This window comes from Schistocerca gregaria, chromosome 1 (genome assembly GCF_023897955.1).
Source record: "Schistocerca gregaria isolate iqSchGreg1 chromosome 1, iqSchGreg1.2, whole genome shotgun sequence".
Classification (NCBI taxonomy): Eukaryota; Metazoa; Arthropoda; class Insecta; order Orthoptera; family Acrididae; genus Schistocerca; species Schistocerca gregaria.
In genome coordinates, this window is record NC_064920.1 from 530764669 (window position 1) to 530777383 (window position 12715).

At 37.8% G+C, this 12715-nt stretch overlaps 1 protein-coding gene across 3 annotated transcripts in view; it reads left to right on the forward strand.

Moving 5' to 3' along the window:
• LOC126355114 (U4/U6 small nuclear ribonucleoprotein Prp31) overlaps window positions 1–11284 on the forward strand; it is a 65878-nt gene extending 54594 nt beyond the window's left edge. For all 3 annotated transcript variants that reach the window (XM_050005305.1, XM_050005302.1, XM_050005313.1), the window contains exons 7-10: window positions 1631–1771; window positions 4240–4389; window positions 9945–10172; window positions 10602–11284. In XM_050005305.1, the coding sequence (XP_049861262.1) occupies window positions 1631–1771; window positions 4240–4389; window positions 9945–10172; window positions 10602–10706 (624 nt within the window). In that variant the 3' untranslated portion in view covers window positions 10707–11284. The remainder of the gene's footprint in view (window positions 1–1630; window positions 1772–4239; window positions 4390–9944; window positions 10173–10601) is intronic.
• The last annotated feature ends 1431 nt before the right edge of the window (window positions 11285–12715 follow it).

Here is a 12715-nt window from a genome sequence, read left to right on the forward strand (position 1 = left end):
ACATGTGTCAGCGAAGTTTGTTCCATACCTTTTCAATTTTGATCAGAAGAACCGTCACATGACCATCGCTCAGGCACTCTTGCGTGGTTTCAGTTATCCTGATTTGGTCAAAAGGGTCATAACTGGTGAGGTAACACAGGTTTACAGCAGTGATGTCGAAATCAAAGCCCAGTTGTCCCAATGCAAGCATCCTGGAGAGCCAAGACTGAAAAAAGTGTGTCAAAGTTTTGCTCACTGTTTTTTATTACCGTGGCATAATGCATCATGAATTTTTGCCTCGAGGTCATACGTTTAATAAGGAATATTCTTGACATTATGTGTGATATACAAGAAGCAATACGCAAAAAAAGTCCTGAATTGTGGAAAACAATTCATGGCTTTTGCATCACGACGATGCACCTGCTCGTTCATCGTTGCTTGTGAGAGATTGTTTGGCCAAAAACAACATGACACTCGTGTGTCAGCCACCATATCCACCGGATTTGCTTCCCCTTTGACTTTTTCCTGTTCCCAAAACTGAAGAGGCCTATGAAAGGACGAAGATGTTCAATGATTGAGGGAATAAGAACTACATCGCTGGAAGCATTAAATGCTGTACCAAAACTGCTTATGGGAAGTGATTTGAGGATTGGAAGAAGTGTTGGCACAAGTGTGTTGTATCTGAGGGGAATTACTTTGAACGGGACATCATGAATATTGATGAATAAATAAATATTTTTTCATAAAAGTATAAAGTCACCTTCCTTTTCGATCACACCTCATATATTTCTGTTGCTTTGTTGAGAACAGTGTGGATTTTGAGATTTCTGTGTCACTGTAAGTGGTGGTTTATAAGTGCCATTTGCGGTACAACACACCATTAATGTTAACTTTCTGTTTCTGTTGTTTAAACCCATGAGCTTCCTTCTTATTCTTCACATCTAGTGTTTTGGAGGAAACTTCTTGAAAAAGAAGCCAGTTTCATCAGCATTGTACAAGGCATCATGTTAAATCTTCTGCCTCTATCTCCCATCTCACCTGTGCCAACTCTTTTGCATCTTTTTCATTAGCTGAGCGACTTTCCCCAGTGAATGTCATCTGCTGCAACACCACCGTCGTGTTTTTCAGTTTGATAGCCACATCTCGCTTGCTGCAAACAAGTTACTAACAAGTCATTTGTTAAATGCAACTGATTTTTCCTGTATTATTGAGACACTGACAGGAATTCCTTTGCTGTTTTGTATGAATCATCTGTAAACAGCTACGTCCAGTTCTTCACTCTCATCCATTTGCTTTAACTCTCTCTTTTCCCAACTTGCTCTCCATTTGTGTTGTATGCTGTAGAGTGACATCTTTCTTTTTGATGTCATACATCATTGTTTGTCAAACATTGTACTCAGCAGCAGTGGCTTTCTGCTAAGAACCTCAGTTCAGTTTATCTAAAATTCTGTGTTTCTGCTTGGGGTCTACCATAATGTATTTCTTTTTAGAAACCCTGATACTGAACTGTAAATTTCAAACATGCATATCATTATTTAACACTGTAATTAACTAAGAATATTTTTGTGCTGGATAATTTGGAAATAATAACTTTTCAGTATTCCACTTAAGGCTTGTGACTTTCTTAAAATATTAAATTATATGATTTCAGGATCTCAGGCGCAAAGCAGCGAGGCTAGTAGCTGCTAAAAGCACATTAGCAGCACGTGTCGATGCTTGTCATATAAGTGCAGATGGTCACATTGGCAAGCAGTTTAGAGAAGAAATTGAAAAAAAGCTGGACAAACTGACTGTAAGTTTTGCAACATTTAACTACTACTGTCATTATTTTGGAGAGTCAATTTCAAAGTCTACTTCACTATAGAAAAAATGTCAACAGCTTAACAAGTATGTGGCATTTGTCCCTATTTTTAAAATAATCTAGCTTAGTGCCCGTTCCTCCACTCACGTAGACTGCATAGCCTTCACAGCTTTTAATCAAATTTTTTACATTATTCACAAATTGCAACATGTTCTAAACTTTTGACACTTATTAAGGCCATAGATGTATGGTTATTTCCAAATGTATATCTGGCCAAACAGCAATTCTGATAGCCGGAGTCAGTCCTTCATCAATCCTGCATTTGGGTTCTTGCATAAAAACTTTCGTGCCCCTAATGTATAATTCTTTGGAAGTCAAATACCAGTTTTCATAGATTCCAATTTAAAAATGTTGTAATATAACAAATTATTTTCATACAAATTTTCATGCCCCTGAAATGAAATGAAATGATTGTATGGCATTGTTGGCTGGGAGACCCCATGCAGGGGAGTTTGATGATGATGGACACATAACACCCAGTCATCTCAAGGCAGAGAAAATCCCTGACCTCTCCGGGAATCGAACCTGGAACCCCGTGCACAGGAAGCGAGACTGCTACCACAAGACCACGAGTTGATGCCCTTATTTCACCTTCATAGAGACTGAATTTCCAAAGACATGGAAACTCGATTTTTTTTATTTATTTTTATTACTAACCAAGAAGTAAAATACCAATTTTCATATATGTAGCTTTAAAAACGCTTTAGTAGCTCTGTAATAATCTTTCTTTTATTCCAAGAAAAACTTTCACCCCCCACAGTGTTAACATTCCAAAAAATGCTCATACTGATATTTCTGACCAAGAAACCAAATACTGATTTTTGTAATTCTAACTTCAAAGGTGCCTTGATAATGATATATTTTCAAAAAATCTTTCAACCCGTATTTCACCCCCATAGTGGTGCAATTTTGAAAAATCCATTCTTAAATAATGCCTACACTAGAAGACCAACGCCATCTCCAAATTTCAGGTTTCTATCCTTAGCGGTTTGGGCTAGGTGATAAGTCAGTCAAGTTAGTCATGGCATTTCCTTTTATATGTGAAGATAAAGGTAATTTTATGTAATCCCAACTGAAAATAAATTACCTTTTGTTCTGCAGTTCACAGCTTAACTTGAGTAATATTTCTTAAACATAGGTGCTTTGCAGAGCACTGCACTTAGTTATTGGTAGCCATGGGATTGGGAGACAGCATTTTTAAGTGATGGTTGCTTGTGATTTGAGAGTGGGTTCAGGGAAAATCAGTGACTTGAACTTTTGTCATTGATATTGGGGATTCTCTTTTCATGATCACAGATAGTCATTTGTTAGCTCAATAAATTCAGGTATGCAAAGATTTACCTCTAATAATGTAGTTTTCTGGCTACATAGCAGCAGTCATTGCTGGAGAAAATGTGTTTTGTGTTTCAAGAAGAAAGAGTATAACTGCTGCACTTTGAAGCAAGATCTTACATGAGTCTCCTTGCTGGGAAGGATTTGGACACCACTACAATCTAGGAAGAAACTGCTCATAATTGTGAGTTCTGTCAATTGATACCTGCTGTATTTAATTCTGGCTGGTAAAGTTTGATGGTCAACATCATAACAGGTAACAAAATGTATCTGTATCAGTTTCACAGACAAAGAAGCAGTCATGCTTAGGAAATTCCCTGATGATGCTCATCCTGAACAGTAAAGAGCTCGAGTTCAGGCAGAATAATGGACTTTTTCTCAGCTGTAATCAATAATCACATAAAAAAGAATAAGGCTGTAATAGAAAATCTTATGTTGGAGCACATCATCTCAAACTTTTCAAGAATATGTAGGAGAAGAGCAACAAAATACGAGCCTTGATAGGATAATGTTTAACATGAATCCCTCACTTGATCACAGAATACAAGCATTTTTTTCAGCAGACCTCTACCAAAATATATTCATATGAAAATTTCTTTTAAGATTTGCCCCTGTATGATTACTTTCTCATCCCAAAAGGAGAAGAACTGCATGCCCCAGAAACATTTTTGAACAACATTCTCAAGGTGCACTAGTGCGTGCAAGTCAAAGTACTTAATCTACTGTTGTTAATGCTGTTTCCAAGATATGTCCCCACACTGACTGACAAAAGTGAATGCAAGGAAGACCTCACACCTTATGATTTTCAATTCTTTTCGCCAAATATCTGCTGTGATATTCCCTCCTCCTCCCCCCCCCCCCCTTTAAATTATGCTTTTTTTAAAAAAAAAAAAAAAAAAAAAAAAAGTGTTCGAAAATAAAGTCAATAACAGTTGTTCTCTGTATGTTAATCTACATTTGCAGCTCATAATTTTCACTGCTTTTTACTTATGATATAACATTTGATTAGTGATGCAGTCACTAATATTATTCATTCGAGTTATTTCATATTTTTTTCAATTCCATAGGAACCTCCACCAGTGAAATTTGTGAAGCCTCTTCCAAAACCTATTGATGCTGGTAGAAAGAAACGAGGTGGTAAGAGGGTTCGGAAGATGAAAGAACGATATGCCATGACTGAATTTCGAAAGCAAGCAAACAGGCTTAACTTCGCCGATGTATGTATAGTTTTTAGTGTGGTACATGTGAAATGTGTTTTGTGATAGACCTCATGAAATTTTATAAAATCTCTGTTGTCACTAATTTAATTAGTCTACTTTCTGTATTTCTTATTCTACTTTCTGAACAGTTAAAATTTTTAGGCAGATTGTATTTAGTTCTCTTATAGCATGTCATACTCTTAAGCACAGAGAACTGTTTTATATTACAATTGACAATTGAATAAACATATGACATTTTTTGCACAAATGTTTATCCAATTTAATGCAAATTTTAGTGGTTGTATTTCAGTCAGTATCTCCAGAGTTTGGAAGTAATTTATGTAATGCATACTGAAATAATCTCGTGTCTCTGCCTTGAGCAAAAACAATCTTCTCAGTTTTCATTTCTCAGATACCTTAAATGTATTCTATAATTGTTCATTTCATGAAGTGAGGTATGGTTATGGCAGGGCTGGAGCTGTAAGTGGTAAGGCACATTTCTGATTTTACTGTCTACACACATTGTTTTCCATTATCAGAGTTGGGAGGAGAGGTAGGAACTTTCTGCCTACACTATTAATTGCTATAGTGAGCAGTGTCATGAAGCAGATGTAAGTTGCTTTTTGCACATGAAATAATATCAAATGAGAAACTGGATTACAAATGTGCTTCTGAAAGAGCTTCCAAAATGGTTGAGACTGCCTTAAGAGTTGATTACATTTAAACATTTCATGCAGTGAAAATAGTGTTGGAGAATGCCAGTTTATAGAATGATATATTTTGTTAAAATATAAATTCTTGCAACAATATGTAGTTACAAAAATCTGTCTACCACTTTACCATTGCATTATCTTACTCCAATGATCTTCACTTGTTGGTGCAGTTTCACTATTTGTCCAAAGTATCTAGATTTCGGACAGTTGATCTTAGAGGCATAGGAAAAGAGCTCAGTTACTACAAATTATTGGCCTGTCTTCCCACAATGTACACACATCTAATAATTCATAAATAAATATATCAAAATAGGGTTTTTGATAAGTGGCAGTATAGAAATGAGCAATTATCTAAACATAAAGAAAAGTCCCCACCACGTTTTTCTGTGTATGTTTGAAGGCTACATGAGGAAGGTTTATGGGCACAGTAGATAGGCGTAAGACTGCCTGACTGCATTTTAAGGCCTTGTGAGCATTCCCTGCATTTTCGTTCGAAGAGCTTGCACTTGGTATTAAATAAATCATATTGTTCTGTTTAAAAATGGTTACTTCAATATCATAACACTTACAGTATTTGTCCACTACCAACTAACTTCTGCAAGTGCTTGCTGAGGTATTTACATTAGAACAAAAATTTTTGCATGTTACTGCTACAAGTCACTTCAGCAACTTCATGAAATTAACTTGCTACAAGTACTTTGCTGAACAGTTTCCACTGTAGTTGCATCATGAAACAAGTAAATTGATGTTTACAGTGTCTTGGTTAAAAACAGAGCAGCCGTCACTGTTGTATTATTATTATTATTATTATTATTATTATTATTATTATTATTGAAGCAAAATTGCCACAAAAAACAAAGTTAAGGAAAAAAATATGTTCATGGGAAGAAATAAATACATAGGCATACATACTTTATTATCAAGAAACACTACTGAGAACATCACTCAGACTAAAAACTTCCTGAGAACGTCATAAGCTAGTTTCAAACATCTCTGTACTGTTGTAGAATCAAATATTCAAAAGCAGAATACAAAAATGTGACAGGCTACATCACAAAGAGATGACTTTTTAATTGCTCTTCAGTTTTTGAAACAATATTTATTATTTATGTTTCAGGTATCATTAAAAAACCAGCTAAAATTTAAAGATGTTTCCAGTGCCACTCTCCCTTCGGGTGAAACTGGATGAAACTATTTGCACCCATGGCCACTCATAGGTTGTCGCAGAGCCACTAGCTAGGCATCTCTGGTTGCTAGATCGTTTTGTTTGCGAAGTGTCTTCTCAATTAAACTCAGTGTTGGTTTCCAAGTCTTGCTAAGATTATAGGCACAGTCTCAGTTGATGTGATGCCCCTTGTGTGAATTTCTATGGTCTCTCTAACAATGTCCCAGCATTTGGAAATCTGTGCCAAGATCCTGGTATGTTCATCAGTTGAGTGTACCTCTGTTGTTCTCAGCAACGATCTTACATGCTGCACACACTCTGCACAATTCGTATTTTCCCATGGAATCTGTTAGATGCTGGTCTTCCATAAACTGAGATCATCTTTGACACTTGCCAGTAATGCTTGTGTTTTATTGGGTAGGCAAAAGATAGTTTTTACTTGGTGCTTCTTCAGTATGCGTCTGATTTTTTTTCCCCGATACTGTGCTAGTGTACGGTAGAAAGGCAGTGGCTGCCCCTTCCCCCGTAACATCTATCCTGCAGCAGCCAGTAGAATTAAGAAGCAGGCCAGCCTTGCTTTGGTATGTGGGAGAGTGCGCTTTACCCATCAGAGCCTGGAGTGCAACTCCGAGGAACTATTTAGACTACATTTAAAACCGGCCAATAATTTTAATTTCTTTAGGTGGGATTGAATTAGTCGTTACCTAGGTGGCAGCCAGTTCATCCCAAAGGAAGATCACAAGATATCAGATATCAAAATTCTCCTAGTCTCTTTGACAAACCATCACTGGAGTCCCTGTGCAAGATGGTCACCAATCTGTTTGACGTGGAACTGAGTCATGCAGTTTGAGTTCTGGAGAAGGGACTTAACTTTGCTTGCACCCCTAAGCTCAAACCAGTCTCAGATATCATCAGTGCAGTTGAACAAGTTGTGGTGTGACTACCACCTGAAACAGCTGAAGTAGTATGTTGTGAAACCTGCCATGCTCTGACAAGAACTAAGCCTACAAAATCGAACATTACCTGCAAGAGAGGGCAGCTATTTGGGACCTAAGAGAATGTCCTGAGATTCTTGTCATATCGCCTGACAAAGGCAGCGCTACTGCTGTTCTTTCCCACAAGGACAACAATGAGGAAATACAGAATCTGCTAGATGATGATTGCTAAAGGGATATCAAAGTTGACCCTACAAAGAATGTGGAGAACAGGACTAGGACTCTTCTAAAGGGTGCACAATTATCCTAGGACACAGAATTATTAGAGGGGCTCACCAAAAAAACTGTTATCTCAAGGATCTGTACTGCCAAGACTTTATGTACTACCCAAAGTTCACGAAGATGAGATGCCATTGCACCTCTATCAGCAACATTATGACACTAACATTATTTGCTAGTAAAATACATGACAGAAACACTGAGCCCTTATGTTGGTAAATGCATTTATCATGTACGCAAATCTGTGGATTTTGTAAAATGCCTCCACAACTTCCAGGAAAAACTCAGGTATTCTGGTGAGTTTTGAAGTTCTTTCATTATTCACCAGGATACCTCTGTGAGAGGCACTAGAGCTTATTGGTCAGAAATTTGACAAGACAACCGCCAGTCTTTTCAGGCATGTCCTAACCTCCACTCATTTTCTGTTTAATGGTGAATTCTATGAAGAGACGGAAGGAATCGCAATGGGAACCCCACTCTCTCCTGGGTAGCAAATTTTTTATGGAGTACTTTGAGGTGGAGGCCCCAGCATCATCTAAATGGAAATCAGTGTGTTTTTTCTGTTACGTGGCCGACACATTTATCATCTGTCCCCATGAAAGAGACAAACTCCTTTACTTCCTTACACATATGAACTCCATACACCGCAATATCAAATTCACTGTGGACAACAAAGTAGAAGAAATATTACCATTCCTGGACATTATGGTCAAGAGAAGAGCTGATGGTATCGTGAGCCACAATATGTGTTGAAAGAAAATTTTCACTGACCCGTATTTGCTTGCAGACAGCTGCCACCACCCTTTGCAAAGGAATTGGGTACTAAAAATACTAGTACACAGGTTGCGCACCATTTCAGACGAAGAGGGTTTGCCCAGAAGGTGGAACACCTCAGTACCTCAGAACTGTGTTCAGGCAAAAAGAGTACCCGGAATGGGACATTAAGCACTCTCTCTGCCCCACAACAACAGTACAACCTGTGGAAGCAGCAGAAGTTGCGGAGGAAGGGGCAGCCACTGTTTTTACACCGTACATTGGCGCTCTATTGGGGAAAAATCAGATACATATTGAAGAATCAAGTGAAAATGTCTTTTGCCCACCCACTAAAATATGAGCATTACTGGAAAGTGTCAAAGATGATCTCTGTTTTCAGAAGGAGGGCGTATACCAGATTCCATGTCACCGTGCAAAGACATATGTTGAACACAGTCAAAGATCGTTGCCGAGAACACAAGAGGCACACTCAACTGACATATCCCAACGAGTCAGCTGTTGTAGAACACTGTTTGTTCAAGAATCACACAATGGATTATGTACATACCAAGATTTCGGCACAGACTTTCAAATACTGGGACATCATCATTAGAGATACAATAGAAGGTCGCACCAGGGACAATTTCATCAACCAAGATTGTGGCTATAATCTTAGCAAGACTTGGAAATCTAACCTGAATTTAATTAAGAAGACTCGCAACAAGCAAAATGATCTGATGACTAGGGTGGACAGAGGACTTATGTCAACGCTATCATAGATGCCAATACTAGTGTCACCGCAACTGCTGACGAGCAACTGCAGGCCCAAAGCATGGACAGAATGACTTGTGAGGGTAGGGGATATTAGTTGGCTGGCCCGCCTTTAGGAGCTCAGTTCGTCAGCACACCTGATGATGGCGACACATCTGATCACCGAAATATTGTGTCCACTGGACCTATGAATTGGCAGTACACCTGTGGAGTTTTCCGTCAACAAATGCAGTGTGAGAAACTGAAGAATCACAGAGTAATTGGTATATTCGTTTCACACTTTCTTAGCTGTGGTGGCCAAATAATTATATTTAGGGGTTCCAGTGGTAATTTGTTTGGACCCATCTGTCTTTGCCCCACTGTCCTGTTTGGCACTGACATTTTTGTACTGGCATTGAACATACAAAATTTCTGCAAGTTTGAAAAAACTCCCACCTACTTTCATGCTCAGCAAGATGCACTCAAAGAAGCTACTTCTGCAAATTGCCTGACCGTGCAGAAGTAGACTTGCTTGGGGATGTTTCCACATGAAAGCAACCTGCGGCAGTGGCTTTTGTAAGTGACTTGCGGAAGTTTACTTACTAGTGGATACAAGCCTTTAAAAGGTTTTCTTTATTGAACATTTTACTTACTGCTCACCCACCTCTCTCTACCTACACTATGATCTCTGAAAAACAATAGGATGAAATCTCAGGTCAATTTATGTATGTGAGATTTCTATAAAAGTTAAATTCCAATTTATCTTTGTAAACCACAAAATGTGTTTGTCAGGCATTTTACTTTATTTCATGCAAGTCCAAGAACTTTTGATAATGGATACAATGCTAGTAATTTTATGATGTTTGTGATTTACAAAGAACCTATACTTTTAATAATCTTAATGCAGCCAGAACATTGGATTTTAAAAGCAGGCCTCCTTTATAATTGTTGTAGAGGATTCTGTTATTTTGTTTTTAGATTGAGGATGATGCCTACCAAGAAGATCTTGGCTATACCAGAGGAACAATTGGTAAAACTGGAACAGGTCGTATCAGGTTACCCCAGGTTGATGAGAAAACCAAAGTACGCATTTCCAAGACATTACAAAAGAATCTGCAAAAGCAGCAACAAGTTTGGGGAGGAAGTACAACTGTGAAAAAGCAAGTGTCGGGTACAGCCTCTAGTGTGGCTTTCACACCACTCCAGGTAAATAAGACTTAATGGCTTCTTTCTACGTATGAAACTTCACACAGTGGCCTTCATACAGCACTGATGTTTTGTACGATTCTAAATCTGTTTCTCTCAAATTTTGTGAAAAATTTCTGCTGTTTCCCTAATGTTGCTTAAATTCAATGGTCATAGGATGCAGCTATCTTTCAAATTTTGTAGTTTTTCAGTATTTGTGTCAGTAATTTTTATGTCATGAAGAACACATTTGTGTCAGCATCAGTTTTCACATAAAAACGCAGTAATTATTATGTAGACTGAATTTAATAGTAAAAAGAGAGGATGAAAGTGTAACAGACTATTTCAAAAGTATAATAAAATAGTAAAGCAGATTATGTGAATGAAAGAGCTGGGACGAAGATGAGGACTGACCATAAATTTTATATTTACATCCATTTTTGTTTCCAGGGTCTTGAAATTGTTAATCCACAAGCAGCGGAAAAGAAGATTAATGAAGCAAATGCTAAATACTTTTCCAATACATCTGGTTTTATTAAAATACAAAAAACGTGAATAACATGTTATTGATGTAAAATTTGTGAAACTATCAAATGCAAGCACTGTGTACGGGTATAAACTTTGTGCTCAAAATCTTTGCACAAGAACACTGTGCCATTCTCAGGTAAATATAATCAGGTCAAATATATTTTTATTTGCAACACTTTTTTACAGCAGATTCAATCAGTCCCCCAGAAGAACCATATCTATGCAGTATGTGCTTAGAGTATTGGTTGTTGGACATACTTTTCATTTGTTTGTGTCATTCATATTGAATTAATAATCTCACTTCAAAGAAATATTTATTAGGTACTCATCCAGCATTTTCTCTATCATGGGCAGTGCTTGAAAACTGAAATGAAAGTAATCTTAGTAATGTGCAACAGGGTCTTTTTCTAACCTGTGTTAATGTTGTTGTCTTTGTAAATATAATTATTGAAAGACTGATTATCCAGTTATATGGATTGTATAAAATGATACTGTGTAAAAAACATACAAAAAATTAAAATTGTAAGTTTTCTATTTCCAAAATACATGTATTTTATTGTTTTGTTGAATAAAATTACCGTAGAATAAAGATATCTATACAAAAGGCTACTGTGTACTAATTTGAAAATCTTTTAAAGAAATGTCACTGAATCCTACATTGACTTGTCACATAACTGGAAACTAATGGATATTGTTTATTGATTTCATTGACTGACATTGGCTTTCAAAGAGAGCAATAAGCAATAGAGCAATTGGTTGTGTGTGTGTGTGTGTGTGTGTGTGTGTGTGTGTGTGTGTGTGTGTCGTGGGGAAGGGGGGGGGGGGGGGCTCTAAACGGACCACCAATTGCAGAATACTACTACTCCATACTGTGTGTTGTGTATGTGCAGTTTATCAAACATCTGAAAGTAATGCTTGGTAAAGATGTCTTCACATTCAAAAGCAGAGCTGCGAGCCCCGTGCTTCATACTACCATGTGTGTAATGTTTTTTTACCAGACTAAAACATCACACTTGTAAAAGAGTTTCTAGACTTAATTATGTGGAAATGTTAAACACACAATTCTTGAGAGAAGTTGTCAGTGGACATCACCTATAGCGTGCCTTGTTTGCTGAGCTGGGGGTGGGGGTGGGGGGGGGGGGGGTAGCAAATGCTTAGGGAAGGGTTAGTGGAAAATGGGATGGATCGTCTTTTGCACTCAGTGTATGTTTGGAGACCTCTTCCAGTGTGTTGAAGAGGCTGTTCCAGCAGTCATACAGAGAGCAATGTGCAACCTTCAGCAGATTGTGGTGTACATTGGAAGAGCTGATGCCTGTCATCTGGGCCCTCAAGTTCATATTTGGATCTTTCCAGCAGAAGACAGGAAAGACTGAGAAGACCAGCCTTGTTCACAGTGTCTGTCTGTCTGTGTGTGTGTGTGTGTGTGTGTGTGTGTGTGTGTGTTTTCTCTCCTCAGAACTGATTTTGTTCTCCTGGTTCCAGGTTAAGTGGAACACTTGAACCAGAGACTGATGAGGTACACAGGCAGTTATGAATGACGTATGCGTTATTTTAAACTATCCATTTCATTAACTTAATATTGTGACTTGGGTGTGTTTGTTGCTATGTTAATAACGTTTGTATGTGACAGGAATATATTTACATTGCTGCATCTCAGCGGGTTACAGACAACTGCTTCCAGTAAGCTGAGAGACTTACTGTTAAATGAAAAAGAGGAAATTGTTGTGTACATTTCATGACAAAAGTTTGCTTAGGTAACTTCATGGTTGAAGTCACACATTCATGTCATCAAACGTGCTAAAAAATTCTTTATTGAACTATACACATTTAAAGTTCGTTCCAGAGGAAAGTCATTACCCCTATTTGATTTTGTATTTATGACCCTGTATTCACCTGACCAAAAGTCTTGATCCTCCTGTCACCGAACTTCACTAATTCCCACTATATCTAACTTTAACCTATCCATTTCCCTTTTTAAATTTTCTAACCTCCCTGCCCGATTAAGGGATCTGACATTCCACGCTCCGATCCGTAGA